The 17,130-nt window shown below is 45.5% G+C and overlaps 1 protein-coding gene across 1 annotated transcript in view; it reads left to right on the top strand.

Moving 5' to 3' along the window:
* The first annotated feature begins 2,304 nt into the window (after positions 1-2,304).
* GNA15 (G protein subunit alpha 15) overlaps positions 2,305-17,130 on the top strand; it is a 21,720-nt gene continuing 6,894 nt past the window's right edge. Inside the window, exons 1-4 of the mRNA XM_027853220.1 lie at positions 2,305-3,030; positions 12,012-12,196; positions 12,883-13,037; positions 14,362-14,490. Coding sequence (XP_027709021.1) covers positions 2,886-3,030; positions 12,012-12,196; positions 12,883-13,037; positions 14,362-14,490 — 614 coding nt within the window. The 5' untranslated portion in view covers positions 2,305-2,885. The remainder of the gene's footprint in view (positions 3,031-12,011; positions 12,197-12,882; positions 13,038-14,361; positions 14,491-17,130) is intronic.

The raw sequence follows: 17,130 nt of genomic DNA on the forward strand, positions 1-17,130 counted from the left end.
TCAGAAGTAAATTGACAAAATTATATAGAGCTTAAACAGACCCATCATTTCCCTGGTGTGGCAAGAACCTAGTGAAGGGCTTGAGGGGCTTCCTCTACCATTGAAGAATGGCACCTTCTCTACAACTTACTGTTTTAGAGGCTACAATTTTTTGCTTTGTATTCCTCATGCTTAGCTCAGTGCCAGGGGCCTAATCATTGTTAATTTATCCGGAGCACTGAGTAGTTGTGACTTGCCCAGAATCACATAGTTAAAATGTGTCAGAAGTGGAACTTGAACTCAGGCCCTCCTGATTCCTAGACCAGCTCTCTTTCCCCTGTAACCCACTGCCGTTCTGTTACATTTCTTCATAAACTGTGAGTTTGTTGGTGAGTTCCCTGTGCATCCACAACTATCTCTTCAGATATCCCCCTTTTCCCTCTTCATTGAAATTATTTCTCTTTGTGTCCTCAGACTTTCATTCCCTCCTGGGCTGACCTCCCCTGTAGAATTTTAGTCCGTGGGATCCTGTGTCTCCTTTCTCTGAACCACTGGATTATCTTCTTTCTCAAAACCTAGTGTGCAAAAAGACTTGGATTTTCTCACTTCTGTTACAAACTCTAGGAGGAAGTGGTGTCTCCCTGCCAGAATTCCCATCATTTCCTTTCTGTACATGTTGGGGGGCTAACGTAGAGCATTGTTTGGATTGGTGTGTGGAGGGGTAACCAAAACAAAGCCAGATATTTTTCCCCCAAATCTGACATCGAGTGGCAGTGTGTGTGTGTGTGTGTGTGTGTGTGTGTGTGTGGCAGGGAGGAGGTCTCTACTGTAAGTAATCTACTTCTCTTGCTTCTGTAGTGAAAAGAACACTGGACTTGGGGTCATATAGATTCCTTAGTATTGGAAGCCTTTGAGGCACAGAACCAGTGGTGCCAAGCTAGCAACTCTCAGTTAATGGGGCGTCTGTGCCAGCTCCAGTACAGAGCATTCTAGGCCCAGGCTATGCTGTGCCATACAGAACAGATTTCAATGCAATAAGCACTTATTAAGTACCTACTGTGTACTCTATGATGGGAATACAAAGATGAAAAAAATTAACAGTATCTGCCCTTAAAGCACATACAGTTCAATAGGAGTATGACATAATTTGGCAAAGTGGAAAAACCATCGAGTTGGATGTCAGAAGACCTGGGTTTGAATCTTAGTTCTTCTACTTATTAACTGTATGACCTTGGGCAAGTCACAGTCTTTGAGTCTTGGTTTGGTAACATTAGGTGATGGTGGGGGTTTGTCCCGATGCTCTCTAAGTACCCTTCTAGATAAAACGTTCAGATCGACCCTTTCCTGAAGGCTCTTGTTGTCTGGCCTGGGTTGTCACTCAGACCTGGCCTCCCAGCTCGGAGATCCTTAGCTCTATGTTGGTTGTAGTTTCCAGGTGGTTTGGCCTCGGGGTCTCTGTTTTTTCTCAGCTTTGGTTTCCAGGTAGGAAGTTGCAAAGCCTCACATGAAAGGGCTTGTGTGAGTGTGTGTTTGAGGGGGAGTTCCCTTTGGGGAGGGGGGCAGTCTGATTAGGGAGAAGGCAAGGAACCAGGATTTGGATGGCTCAAACCAGTGACCGGGTGTAAGCTGCTTCTTGCCACTGCCAGTTTCTTTCTTTTCTTTTTTTTTTTTTGGCTAGGCAATGGGGTTAAGTGACTTGCCCAGGGTCACACAGCTAGTAAGTGTTATGTGTCTGAGACCGGATTTGAACTCAGGTCTTCCTGAATCCAGGGCCAGTGCTCTATCCACTGCGACACCTTGCTGCCCCTGCCAGTTTCTTTCATGAGCTGAGGACTCGCATCCCAGGATCTGGTGAATGTAGGAGGACATTGACTTATGATACTGGCAGTGAGTATTGTCCCTGGGTCTGGGGAGTGGGATGGGGTGAGGTGGGGATGGCACAGGGAGTTGAGATATCGGAATTTGGATGAAGTCCACCTTCCTCTGCCTGTCATGGAAGCCACAAAGGATTTGTTGAAGATAAAGGCCTTGTCTGGGAAGGGTGTATGTCCCTCATACCAGGGTCTGGCCCCTAAGCCCTATCGGACCAGGAGGACCTCATGCCTCTTCTTTCTCCCCTCGGTCTCCAGAAAAACAAAGACGACACCCTGTTTCCCCTCCGGAAATGGTTTGTTCCTTCATTGGGCGGGAGAGGTTTGTTTTTTTTTTTTTTTTTTGAGAGAGCACGCATGGCGGTTGGTGGTTGGGTAGTTGGGTGAAGGGGAAGGCCTGTGGCTAGGGGCCCGAGAGAAAGGAGGAGCCTTTACTGAGGGGGTGCTGAACGCTGCCTCCTCCCAGCCAGAGGGGCCAGGGAACCCCAGCCAAGGAGGGGTGCGGCACCTTGAGGCACAGGCGAGAGCTTATGCATACCCTGGTTTTGGAATGAGGAAGGAGCTCCCCACTGGGTGACAGCCAGGGGAAGGCCTGTGGTTGAGACTTCTTCCTCTGCACGTCTGCCGCCTAAGGGACAGCCGTCTCCCAGTCTGACCTTATTCTTCCACACCGGGAAGAAGGGGGACAGCTGGTTCTTACCTCTCCTTGTATTGCCTGTCCACCTGGTTGGCTGGGTCTGGAACTTGGTGCCATCCTCATCTTCCTCTTCTCCCTACCTGAAATATAAGCTAAGGCTTGTAGGAGACCCGAGCAGGAGAGGGCACAGAAGAGATCAAATCCCTTTTCCCGTGGACTCCATCACTTATTCCTGAACCCAGCAGAACCAGAAGCTGTCCCAAAGAGCTCTGCTGGCCCTTGGGGAGAGTTGGGAAAGGTAGAATCTTCCTGCCAAGAAATCTGCTTGTGGGGATCCAGGACATTCAACATGCTGCCTTAGCCCCTGTGACGGCTCTAAGCCTCCGTGTTTCAAGGCCATGGCCCGTTCCCTCAGCTGGTGCTGCTGCCCCTGGTGCCTGACAGAAGATGAGAAGATGGCCTTAAGGATTGACCAAGAAATCAATAAGATCCTCATGGAACAGAAGAAGAGGGACCGAGGAGAGCTTAAGCTGCTATTGTTGGGTGAGTGTCTATACCTGCCTGGTCCTCCCCAGCCTCAGAGGGGCACCTGCGCTGGGGGAGGGTCCAGAGGCAAGAATTCTTGACTCTCTTGAGCTTGTAGAGTGTCAGAGTGAGGAGGGACCTTAGAGACCATATATTCATTTTAGAAAGCCCTAGTGAGCAGAATGGAATGGCCCAAACTCCTACAGAGAGAACCCCAATCTCCTGATTGCTAACAAATAAGGTGATGGCTGTGAAATGGTGAAATTGTGCTTGAAAGAATAAAGTGTCACCCACATGGTGTTGTTGGTAAGGCCACGAGTCACTCCTGCCCTCATAATTACCAGATTTATACTTCTTTCCTACTAGATTGTCTGGTTTTACTGTCTCTGATTCCCTTGTTTTTGGGAGGTTCAAATTTTGTTCCCCTCAAAGACCCAGAGAGGAGAAAAAGCCTCAAGTCGTCATATAGTGCAGTGGGGCCAGATGTAAATGAATTGAGATCCAGATGAAAGGGTCATTAGAGGTCATTTTACAAATGAGGAAACTGAGGCCAGAGAGGGTAGGAGACTTTCCTAAGGTCACACATCTTTAGGTAGGAAGGGAGCAGCATGAGGATTTAAACGCAGGTCTTCAGAGTTCAAATCCCATGAACCGGTAGACCTTGATGCCCTGAAGGGCCCTGTCATCAACCTGTCAGACCAGGCTGGTCCTGTTCCTCAGGATAACCATGTGTACCTTTCCCTCTCCCTGTTCTACCTTCCCTACCCCCACCACCAACTCCACCCACAGGCCAGCTAGGCCTTGCACTTTGGAGGCTGTGGGTTTGGGGAGGGTCTCCACTTGTGTTTATATCAGCATGACTTTTGTTCGTTTCTACGAAGACTCAGGGGATTTTTCCCTTTGCTATTTCCTCGAAATCATCCTTTCTTAATATCTGTTTTCTCCCTTCCTTCTCATCTTAGGCTGAAGCTGCAGGGGTAAGAGTAAAAAAGATGGGGGTGTGCTAGATATGGGGAGGGCTAGAATGGACCTGAAGACCATCCTTAACAATACTCACTTATCTGTGAGGTCAGTGGGAGGTGGTGGCCCCACTCTTTAATTCCTGAGTCAGTGGCTCCTACAACTTCCCCCCTTCCTTCTCTCCCCTCCCCACCCCCCACCATTGAGAGAGCTCCTGCCCCTTTTGCTGCCCAGGGACCTGGAAAGATTCCACTTCTTTGCCTTCTGGCAGGATCTCCCTGGAGTGAGCCCAGACCAACCTCTTCTTCCTTCTAGACCTCCCTCATTTTGCTGCCCTGTTTCAAATCTTATGGTTCCATGGGGACCCAGGCTTGGGGGCTGGGGACCTACAATCAAACAATCACATACAGAACATCAAACCTGACTGACCAGCTCGTCCTTCCAGCTTTGACTTTCCATGTTTTGTGTTCTAAGGACCTCCCCAGCTTTGATGTTATCTGGCTCCAGGGACCCCTTCAAGTCTGAGGTTCTGTGATCTCTAGGCATCCCTATTACAGGGGATAACAGGCTAATACAGGAAGGCCTCTAAATACCACGTCTTGGGACCTTATTTCCTGATCACAGAGGATTGTGCATTTTTAGTCCTACTTTCTAGATGAATCTTCCTCCTTCACCATCCAAACCAGAGTCCATGTGGTTGCAGAGGAAGCAGGCCCTTCCTGTCTGAGCTGCCTCTTCAGCTCGACAAACATTCCCTGAGGTCTCTGGTGTGTCGGGCCACGGACTGAGTGAGGACAGGGATGGATAAGATGGATAAGATCTGGCCTCTGCTTTCCCGGAGCTCATAGTCTAGAAAGGGGATGAAATAGGGCCCATATACTAGAGAGCAGGATAGGCTTAAGGCCATAAGAGAGGGGAAAGCAGTGTTCTGAGGACTGAGAACAATCATTGTGGGCTTGGGGGGTGGGAAATGAGTCAGGGGAGTCTGGAGGAAGCTACATGTATGTTGGGCCTGGTAGGATGGGTTGGCTTTTAACAGGCAGAGATGGTGTAGGTTCGTCTACATAAATAAAAGGAATGCCAAGGACAGGGGAAAGTCTAGGACAAGAGTGGGGAACTGGTGACCTCAAGGCCACATGAGACCCTCTAGGTCCTCAAGTGCGTCCCTGTGACTGAATCCAAACTTCACAGAACAAATCCCCTTAATAATAGCATAATAAAAGACTCAAGGATGTGTTTGGGGAAGAATGTGTCATCTATTTTTGACAGAAGAGAAGAGAATTATGATTTTCATATTAATCAACATGATATATGTAGTGAATATACTAACAATTTAGATTTCTCTGGCTTGGGAGTCAGAAGTTTACAATGCAGCTTGTGGACTCATGGCCTTGTCGTGGGAAACTGCTCAAGCCTTAGAAATGGTTGTTTTGTAATTCCCCTCCCCGCCTTCCCCATTTGTGATTTATGTGCATAAGCTGTGCCTTTACTCCAGCTTGGGAGCATTTCTCACTCTGAAAGTCATTAATTAAACCTCTCCTTGTTTCCTGACACTCCTGTCTGAGGCCCTGGAGCCTTTCTGTGGCTCCAGGTATTCACAGGTTAGAGACTGGTCCTGTCTGGACAGACACAGTAAAATCCTGTTAACACAGAGCATCAAGAAAATGAAGGGGAACAGGGGAAGTAATCCTGAAAGATTGGTTGGAGTTAGTTTGTGGAAGGCCTTGAATGCCAGAGTGAGCAGTTTGGATTTTCTCTTGGGGTCAGAAGATGTCCAGAGGTTTTTAAACAGGGGAGAAGTATCAGAAATAGACTTTGGGGGAAAGAAATTGTGAAGATTGGGTAAGAGTAGGGGAAGACTGGGGATGAGAAGACAGGAAACTATTATAAGAGTTCAGACATGAAGGATGAAGGACACAGGCTCAGAGCACGTGGCACAGGCATGTCAGAGCCAGAAAGAAGCTTTAGATCATGAAATACTGGGGCTGGAAAGAAGACATGAAATATATAACTGATCGGTTAATAAGTGAGTACTCACAGTGCTGGGTACTCAAACTCAGTGAATACTTTGTGCATTTGGTACAGGAATGAAGGAAATGGGAGTGTTTGGCCTGAAGAAATGAAGACCAAGGGGGAATGTGATAGCTGGCTTCCATGATTTGAAGGGCTGAAGATCTGACTCGTTCTGTTCAGCCCCAGAGGGCTGATTTGCAGACTGGCATATTTTCGTTCCATGTAGGCAAAAATTTCCCACTAAGGGGAGCTGCCTCAGAAAGGGAAGGGCTGCTCTGGGAGGTCATGAGTTTCCCATTGCTGGAGGTTTTCCAACAGATAGGTTGGGCTAAAAGACCCCCAAAGACCCTCTTCCTATTCTGAGGTTCTGTGATCTAATCCAACGTTAGAAGAGAGAATGTTGGCGCAAGAAGGAGCCTGTATTCGATCAGTGCATGACTCAGGCTCCCCCATCGCTGCCTCCCTCTCCTGCTTCCTGCCGTCTCCTCCCAGCTCCCTCTCTGCCTCCACCTATTTCCTCATTTGTGGCCTGCAACTTTTCCCTTCCTTGTGATTCATCCACCCCTTCCCCTTTCACTCTCCTTCCAGTGGGGGACCCTAAGGAAAAGTGAAAGGAAGTCTGGTGGTCTTTTCTGTGACCGCCAGGTCAGTGCTCTCCCCATCCTGACCTAAGGTTTGATTCTACCTTCCATTCTCAAATTCCAGGGTGACTTCAGGCATGCACCCTTGGAGCCCATGAAATGGGGAGTATTTGCCCAGTCTAGTGGCAGAAGGAAGTTGGAAGCCAATGAGATCATACCCAAGGAGGCTTTGAGGAGCAGATGTAGGGGATGAGTCATGGAGTCATAGGATGGAGGAGTCTGAAGGAACCTTAGAGCTCAGAATACTTTTTATTATAAGCATACCATATGCATTGCGAATTTAGTATGTTTACTATGAATCACATACGATACTATATATTATCAACATGAGAGTCAGGAAAGTGTAGTAGATAGAGAGTTGGCCTCAAAGCCAGGAAAACTTTGATCCAAAGTCTACCTTTGACACCTCCTGGCCATGTGACCCTGGGCCAGTCCCTTGGCCTTTCAGGGCTCCAGGTGAGGCATTATAAAATGTGAAGAAGCCAACCACCATTTGGTAGAGTGAGTTTCCTCACCCGGGAGTTCCCTATACCAATAAAATCCTAGATGTAGTTCTTATCTCTCGCCTCAAAAGATTATAAATGTTGGCAGATCTAGGGTCTCACGAACACATGGAGCCTCTTTCCGATGGTTGAAGCGAGAATTTGCTCACTCCTTCTAGACCTCTTTGACTTCGGTCTACACTAGTCCTCTGTGAATCCCCCACAGGAGACGCTGCCATCAATATCCTGGGGCCATCTCTCTGACACAATGTGGGTACCAAGAGAGCAAGATGGTGGGTTGTCAGTTTCCATAAATACAAATAAATAAAATGAAGAACAACCGTTACCCCCACCCCCACCCCAGGGTCCTCAAAATACCCTTTCCTTTAAAAAATGAAAGAGTAGGAAATTTTAAAAAAAGAATAGCAATTGGAGCTTTGTTTGGGTTGTGTATTTATTGAGCATTGTTGCTGTTTATATAGTCAGAGTCAATGAGTGTATTCTGCTGGCACTGCTTTCTTTTATCTGCATCCCTTTTGTGTTTCTATCCAGATGTCATCATATTATTCATCTTTGTTATGTTTTTAAAAAGACATTGACTGCACTTTGGCCATTCCCCAATTCAGTTTAGTTCCATTCAACAAACACTTATTAAATGCCTACTATGTGCCAGGCACTGCACCAAGGGCTTGTTGTTGTTGTTGAGTTGTGTCTGACTCTTTGTGACCCCATTTGGGATTTTCTTGGCAAGGATACTGGAGTAGTTTGCCATTTCCTTCTCCAGCTCATTTTACAGATGAGGAAACTGAGGCAAACAGGGTTAAGCAGCTTGCCCAGGGACACAGAAAGTGTCTGAGCTAGAAAGTGTCTGAGGCCAGATTTGAACTCAGGAAGATGATATACTCAAAATCTGTTTTATCTTGAGTGATTGTATCTCTCAATTAATTAATCATGAACTTTTCATCCATAGAACTGGAAGGTAATGTCTTCGTTGCTCCTCTGATTTCTTTGTCATGTGGCCTTTTACTAGATCATGTGTGTGTTTAGAGAGATGCTGGTCTAAAACTAGTTTCCACTAGACTGCCATCCATGTTTTCCTTTCATTTTTATTAAATAGTGAGCCCTTTCCCAGGAGCTAGGATCTTGGGTTTATCAAATATTATGCAACTATGTTTGTTTTCTTCTGTATGTTGTGTGTCTAATCTGTTTTACTTATCAATCTCTTTTTTCAACCAATACCAAAACATTTTAATGATTATTGCTTTGAAATATGGTTTGATATCTGATAGATAGACCCCCTTCCCTTCCACTTTTTTTCATTATTATCCTTGAGATTCTTGACCTTTTTGTTCCTCCATGTAAATTTAACTGTAATTTTTTCTAGTTCTACGACATATTCTTTTGGGAGTTTGGTACAGCACTAAATAAATTAATTTAGGTGGTATTGTCACTTTTATTATATTGGCTTGGCCTATTGTTGTTGTCACATGTGACTCTCCATGACAAAGTTCATGGGATTTTCTTGGCAGAGACGCTGAAGTGATTTGCCATTTCCTTCTCCAGTGTGTCCTTATTTTACAGATGAGGAACTGAGGCAAATGGGAGTTAAATAGCTTGCCCAGGGTCACATAGCTAGCAAGAATCTGAGGTCAGATTTGAATTCAGATCTTCCTGACTCCAGGCCCAATATTCTATCCACTGCACCTCCTAGCTGCCCTATACATTAGCTTGACCCATCCATTAGCAATTACTGTTTCTCCAGCTGTTTATGTCTTTCTTTATTTCTGCAAAGAGTGTTTTCTAGTTGAGTTCACATAGTCACTGGGTGAATCTTATTAGAAACATTCCTAAATATTTTTTAGCTTCTGTAATTATTCTGAATGGAATTTCTCTATCTAGCTCTTCTTGCTGGGTTTTGTTGGTGATATATAAGAATACTGATCATTTATGTGGATTTGTTTTATATCTTGTGACTTCACTGAAGTTATTATTTCAATTAATTTTTTGTTGACTCTGTAGTGTTCTCTGAGTATACCATTGTCTCATCTTCAGAAAGTGGCAATTTTGTTTTCTCTTTGCTTATTTGCTTATAAGCTGTTTGCTTATTCTTCCGATTTATTTTTCTTATCTGATTGCATTTCCAACCCTATGTTAAACAATAGTGGTAACAATGGGCATTCTTCCCTTACCCTTGATCTTATTGGAAAGACCTCTTAACTCTTCTTCATTATGTATAATGCCTATTCTTGAATTTAGATAAATACTATTTATTATATTAAAGAAAGTTCCATTTATTCTTATGTTTTTAGAGTTTTTAAAAGAAATGAGTGTTGGATTTTGTCATTTGATTATCAATACCTAGGATTTGTCATCATTTGTTAATATGATCATTTTTATTATTTATATTATTAATATGGTTTATTATATGCATATCTTCCTTATTTTGAACCAGCCTTTCATTTCTGGCATAAACCTAACCTCATCATAATGTATGACATTTTAATGTGTTATTGTAGCCTATTTGCTAACATTTTATTTAAAATTTTTGCATCAATGTCCATTGGGGATATTGGTCTATAGTTTTCTTTCCCTGCTTTATTTCTCTCTGACTTAAGTATCACGATCATATATGTATCATAGAAAGAGATTAAAAGGTGTCTTTTATAATTGTAAACAGTTTATGTTGCATTGAAATTAATTTTTCTTTATATATTTGATAGAATTCATTTGTGTCCATTGAGTACTGGAGTTTGTTTTTTTTGTTTTGTTTTGTTTTTCCTTTGAAAACCCATTTATATCTTGTTCAATTTCTTTTTTGGATTTTGGGTTATGTAAGCTAACTATTCTTTTTTTTTTTGTAAATCCAAATGTCTTATGTTTTTGTAAGTATTTATCTATTGCCCCAAAGTTATCAGTTTTCTTAGCATATAATTGAGCAAATTAGTCTCTGATAATTTCCTTGATTTCCTCTTTACATGTTGCAAGTTCTCCTTTTTCATTTTTGATATAAACAATTTGGTTTTCCTCTCTTTTTAAAAAAATCAGATTAGCTAACTGTTGCTCACGTTGATTAAGTTTAAAAACCAGCTCCAAAGTCAGTTTTATTAATCCAGTGGTCTTTTTATTTTTGTTTTATTAATCTCTCCTCTATTTTTCAGAATTTCTACTTTGTTTTTTAGTTGGAAATTTTTGATTTGTTGTTATTCAAATTTTTAAAAATCATTCATCTGTTCTTTCTTTTTATTAATTAAAGCTTTTAGAAATATAACATATCTCCTGAAAACTGTTTTAACCCATGTTTTAGTATGTTGTATCCTTATTATAGTTTTTTCAATGAAATTTTCTATTGCTTTTTCTTTGACAAAGATATAATTTGTTCTTTGACCCACCAGTTCTTTAGAATTATGTTATTTAGTTTCTAATTACATTAAAAATTCTTTCTTTAATGACTCTTTATTGAATATCCAGTTTATGTTTATATGTATATAAATATAATGTATATATGTGTGTGTGTGTGTATACTATATATGTGTGTGTATGTATATGTGTATGTGCATATGTCTATGTGTATGTATATGGAAAGTGAGGTCCAGAATAGAAAAGGGACTTGTCTAAGGTATAAAACTGGGGAAAGCTTGGCTAGCCAACAGTTTGCTGGAAGGTGATCTAGGGGATTCAATACTATAAGCTCAATGAGTTAGCAAATGTGATATCAAGTTTGGAAAGGTAGGTTGTGAGACCAGGTTGTAAAGGGCTTTAAATGATAAACTGAAGCGGTTTGTATTTGACTGGATTACTAGAGTTTATGGAATGAGAGAATGACACAGTTAGACATGGGCTTTAGGAAAATCACTTTGGCAGGTTAGCAGATCAATTGGAGAGGTGAGAGAGTCAGGCATACTGATGAGGAAGCTACTGCCATAGTCCCAGTTAGAGGTGATGAGGGCCTGGTGACTTTGTGAAAAGAGAAGGGATGGTAGAAGAGGCAAGACGTAGCGACTGATTGGATGTGGCTTGGGGTAGGGGGTGTGTGAGGTGGGTGGTGGAGGAGAGTGAGGGTGTGGCATCCAGGAAAATCATCTGGGGCCACATCAGGGAGGCAGCACTCTCCCCCCTCCCTGCCCTAGTCGCTTTGCATCTCAAGTACTGGACTCCATTCTGAGTGCCATAGTTTAAGAAGGACGTGGATAATCTGGAGAATGTTCCCAAGTGAGAAACCAAGATGGTGAAGAGCCTTGAATTTATGCCGTGAGAGGATGAGTTAAAGGAGATGAGGTTGCTCAACCTGGATAAGGAAAGACTGGGTAGCGATATGGTAACTGCCTCCAAGTATTTAAAGGGCTACAGCATTCTGGACGAGAGGTTAGATGGATTCTGCTTGACCCTAGAGGGCAGAACTGGAACGGATGGGTAGAAGTGTCAAAGAGGCAAATGAAGACTATTCATAGGAAAGACTTCTTATCAAATAAGAGAAGACTCCATTCCCTGGAGGGCTTTGAGCACAGGTTGGCTGACCTCTTGTTGGGTTGTGAAGAGGATGGTTTTTCAGATGTGTGGCTTGGTCGCTGAGGTCTCTTTATGCTTCGAGACTGATTCTGTGAAGGTCACACAGTCAGTGGTGGAGTCACGGCTGGGACCCAAGTGGGAGGAGTCTCATGACCACCGAGTTCTGAGCTTGGTCCACTGCAGTAGACATGTTTAAGTAAGTCTTTATTATCAATGTCTGCCTCAGGGTTTCTTGAGAGGCAGCAGGTTTTCATCTTTAAATAAACTTCCAAGATTGGGAACTCCTTCCCTTCCAGGGAGGACAGGCCGATGAAGTCCTAAGAGCCTCCATGTGGGATGGAAGGCGAGGGCAGAGCTGGGGGGTATTCCTGACCCTGATCTGGCCTCTCATCAACAGGTACCGGGGAGAGCGGAAAAAGCACCTTTATCAAACAGATGCGAATTATCCACGGGGCAGGGTACTCGGAGGAGGACCGCAAAGGCTTCACTTCCCTAGTCTACCAGAACATCTTCAGCTCCATGCAGGCCATGATTGAGGCCATGGACACCCTTCACATCCCCTATAGCTGCCCTGAGAGCAGGGTGAGCCCAGCAAGAAGGAACCAAGGCGGGGGTTGGGGGGGTCTGGGATCAGTGGGAAAAGGGGATAGTTGGTATAGCCTGTGGCTGCTCCAGCCCACGGTCATCTCTCTTTCCTCACTTTCACCCTCCACTCCTAGTCCTGTGGGCCCCTATAGGATGAGAGGACCACAGTCTTCAGGCCGGAAGGAGCCTTAAAGGAACCTTGGTTAGACAGGTGGGAAAACAGGCCCAGAGAAGGGAAAGAGATTTGCCCAATGTTACCCACCTCAGGACTATCTCCTGAAGCATGTATGGGAACCATCTTGGTGCAGTGGGTTTGAAGTTAGAGACTCTGGGTTTTAATCTTACTTTCGCTCCTTAATACTTGAGTGACTTTGGGCAAGGCATTTAACCCCCCTGGGCCTTAGTTTTCTCATTTGTAAAATTGGAGAGTTGGGCTAAATCCCCAAGGCTCCCCATAGTATAAATCTGTAATCCTGTAGTTATCTGATCTGATTCTGGAAGGTGAAGAAGATGACAGATGAGGGTATGCTGCGGGTGGGCTAGAGGCAAACTATGAAAGAAATTATTTTGGAAATACAAGACCTGACACTTCTCCTCTCTTAGAGGTGCCCTTCTGGCTTGAATTGGGCTGATAGCCCCGAGGACCCCATGGCCTCTGACTTTTTGACCCCTTTACCTCCCAGCATCATGCTAACCTGATTATGAACACGGATGCCTACAAAGTGACAACCTTCGAGAAGCCCCAGGCCCACGCCATTATGTGTCTATGGAAAGATGCTGGCATCAAAACCTGCTACAATCGCCGTTGCGAATTCCATCTGCTGGACTCTGCTGTGTAGTGAGTATGGGGCAGACGCGTGGTCTGGTGGGTTTGATTGTGGGGGGCTGGTGATCTGCCTGGAAGACATTCAGCTTCTGGGTCTTTGCCAGGCTTTCCCCTAGTTTCTGTGGCTGAAGACTGAGCCCTGGACATTTCTGGACCACATTCATGGGAGAGATGCTGGATGGAGTCCCCAAGACTCAGCTCAGGAGCCAGGGGGACCCCAGTGGGGATCAGGAATCCAGAAATCTGGAGCTATCCCATAGTCATCTCTACACGTGTGTGTGCGATCTCAAATATAACCACACGACTCTGGGGGGCATGTATCACAAAAATGAGCAAATACATGTCCCCGGGGAGCTTATGTCTGGATTTAGAGATATTAGATGCAAGTGTATGCATGTGGGGAAAATGAGGGGGAGGGGTCTCTGTGTTAGAGGGTATATGCCTATGGGCATGGGGTATATGTGTGTGTGTGTGAAAGAAAGGGTACATCTGTGGGCAATGTGTGTGTCTGAAGAGACAGAGAATATATCTATTAGTAGGGAACTTGTGTTTGTGATGTGTGTGTGAATGTATCGCTCTACCATTTTGTGGGAGTCTGCATGTATGGGGCTTCCCGTGTGATACATGTATCTGGGCACATCTGATGTGTGCTTCTGGTGTGTCTCAGCTGTGTGTGGTATGTTTCTCTATGCATGTTGTGGGTGTCGGTGCATGAAGATAGAGCATGTGAGACCCTTGGCCCAACATGAACTCTCCAGCCCGTTTTGTTGGATGTCTATGTTGATTTATGTATCCCCATAAGCTCCCCAGCCTCATTTCCTCTCCTTTTTGGAGATGAGCACACACCCACTACAACCGCTACGCCTGACACCAACACTTCTCAGCATCTGCCGGGGGCAAGCTCTTAGTGAACACATAGCACACACACACTCTCGAAAATATGTCTACACCCTTGTCTTACCGGTGATTCTGACTACATTCACATAACTGCCACCCTAGGTCAGTAAACTCTTATGGAGCCTCTGTAGAGACATCCCTGGGCCAGACACTGTGGGGCGGTGGCAGGCAGGAGAAAGGGGCAATGATTGTCTGGACCCCCCTCTCCCGACCCTGTTAAGTGCAGATAGTGGGGCCTGTGGGGCCCCAGAGAAGGAAGGGATCACTGTAGTCCTGGAAAGCTTCCTAGTAGATGTGGGGTAGGGGATGTCATTTTGTGGTGGGCAGACAGAAAGGCTGGCTTCTGTTTTGTCGGGGGTGGGATGGGGAAGGGTTGCCCCAGGACCCAGAGGGTTAAGTTAGTCGGAGCCAGGGCTCAGGGCCAGGTCTGGGTTTGCAGTTACCTGTCCAACTTGGAGCGTATCACAGAGGAAAGCTACATCCCCACAGCCCAGGACGTTCTGCGGACCCGGATGCCGACGACTGGCATCAATGAATACTGCTTCTCTGTTCAGAAGACCAACCTGAGGTGAGCCCCCCAGACCCCCCGAGGGCTGTGCTGCCCTTCCCCCCACCCTGACTCACTGAGTCAGGCTCTGGACCTTCTGGCCCCTTCCCACATCAACCCTGACTTCTCCAGAATCTCCTGCCCAGCTAGTTGTACTAGCATGGATCACCTCGGCTATGGGACCATCTCCGACCTCCCTTTCTCCTTCCAGTTTCTAGGGCTTGCTCCCTCCTCTGTTTCTGGATGTTTACTTATTTGTGTATATGTGAGGCACCCCACTGGAACTTGGGGAAAGCCAGTGGAAAGGGCCCTAGAGTCGAGATCAAAGGATTTCCATTTTAGGTGACCTTGGGTGAGCCATATCGCTCCTCAGACCTTTAGTTTCTCCATCTGTAAAATGAGAAGGCTGGACTAGATTCAGTCAGTCTGTCAACATTTACTAAGCACCTACTATGCGCCAGTGAACATTTACTGAGCACCGTACTACACACTGAGAAAGGCACAAGACAGGTCACCGTCTAACGGGAGAGACATTATGCAAACAAGTACGCATATATACATGTGTATACACGAGAAATTGAAGATAATCAGTAGAGAGCAGGCCCTGGCATTCAGAGGAACTGGGAAGGGCTTCTGGCAGAAGGTGGGGTTTTCGCTGGGACCAGAAGGGAGTCCTAGAGTTGGCCTCCAGCAGCCTTCTAGATCTGGAGCAATGAGCCTGTGAGGGCATGGGATGTTCCCTGTTTGATTTTGTATCCTCAGCGTGTAGAGTAGGGCCTGCCCTGAACACAGTGTGTACTAAATAGTCATTGAATTGAATGCTCTCTTAAGACCTCTTTCTAAGCTGACATCCTGTGTTCTAGGGGTCCTTTCAGCTCTGACATTGTGTTCTAAGGCCCTCCCAGCTCTGACATTCTGGGTTCTAAGGACCCTCCCAGCTCTGACATCCTGTGTTCTAAGGGCCCTCCCAGCTCTGACATCCTGTGTTCCAAGGGCCCTCCCAGCTCTGACATCCTGTGTTCTAAGGGCCCTCCCAGATCCGACATCCTGGGTTCCAAGGGCCCTCTCAGATCTGACATCTTGGATTCTAAGGGCCCTCCCAGCCCTGACATTCTGTGTTCCAAAGGCCCTCCCCTCTCCAACATTCTGTTAGGTCCTTCCCATTCAATGTTTTATGGCACTTCTAGTCCTAGCAACTCATTCTCTAGCACACTTTTCCGTATTTACTAGGTTTTTTCTAGGGAGCCGCCTCAGATACTTATAGGGAGAGAGTTGGAGACCTGGGAAGCTGTGGTAGGTGGGTTCCAGCACCCCACTTTTTTCCCTCCCTGGGCATCGAAGTTTTTTGGGACAGTACCTAATAGGGAAGGCCCCTGGGAAATAACCTATCCATGGGGGTTGGGGGAAATGACGTAGACCCCACTATCAGTGACCCACATTTCTGAGAACAGAGAACAGGAAGAGGACCTGTACGCTCAGCATTGTGGTGGTGGAGAGTGAGGTGGGGGCAGGGCGAAGGCACTGCCAGGAACCTGGCCAGACCTTTCCCAAACTAGACGGAGGCTTCTCTGCTCGGGGCCAAGGCTGAGAACTGGCTCGGACTGGTCGTGGGCATGGACGACTCAAGGCTTTACACTTTCTGGCTGTTAACTCAAAGTCTCCCCTTGGCTCAAAAAAGTGGCCTCTGTGTCCTCGTGACTAGTCCAGAAAAATGACTGCTTTTTTCTCCATCCGTGTGCCCTGCCCTTTTATGTGTGAAAATTTGAAGGACCCTTAGAGACAATAATAATAATGAATAACAGCTCACATTTACGTAAGCACATTAAGGTTTGTAACCTTTGTATTATCTCATTCTATCCTCACGACGACGCTGAGAGGTAGGTGCTATTATTATCCCCATTTTATAGATGAGGAAACTGAGACAGAGAGATGTGAAGTGACTTGAGCAGGCATTACATAGCCAGTAAGTGTCTGAGGCTGGATTTGAACTAAGGTCTTCCTGACTCTTCCTCTAGTGTTTATAGACTGAACTATGTAGCTTCCTATTAGTTAATTATTCCAGTCCCTCCATTTCATAGATGGGAAACTGAGGCTTAGAAAGACAAAAGGCACCTTATTCAAGGCCACATGGCAAGTGATCAGCAGAACCAGGCATAGAACACAGTGCTTTTGATTCCTGGACTACTTCAGTTCTAAAAAAAAAAAAAAGCTAGAAGGACCTTAGGATAGAGAATGTCAGAATGTCAATGCAGGGCCCTTAGAACACTGGATGTTAGAACTGGGAAGGCCCTTAGAACCTAAAGTGTCAGAGCTGGGAGGGCCCTTAGAACCTAGAATGTCAGAGCTGGGAGGGCCCTTAGAACTCAGAGTGTCAGTGCTGGGAAGGCCCTTGGAACATAGGATGTCAAAGCTGGGAGGGCCCTTAGAATACAGCATATAAGGTCTGGGAGGATGCTTAGAAATTTTTTAGATCAATCCTTTCATTTTACACATGAGGAAACAGTCCCAGAGAGGTGAATTTACTTGTCCAAGGTCACCTATCAGTTTGGTGGCAAATCTAGTCCTATATCTCCCTACCTCTCAATCTCATTCCTTTTCATCTCAGTAAGACCTCTGTGTGTGTGTGTGTGTGTGTGTGTGTGTGTGTGTGTGTGTGTGTGT

Source organism: Vombatus ursinus, unplaced genomic scaffold, assembly GCF_900497805.2.
Source record: "Vombatus ursinus unplaced genomic scaffold, bare-nosed wombat genome assembly UNPS02009918.1, whole genome shotgun sequence".
In the NCBI taxonomy this organism is placed as follows: Eukaryota; Metazoa; Chordata; class Mammalia; order Diprotodontia; family Vombatidae; genus Vombatus; species Vombatus ursinus.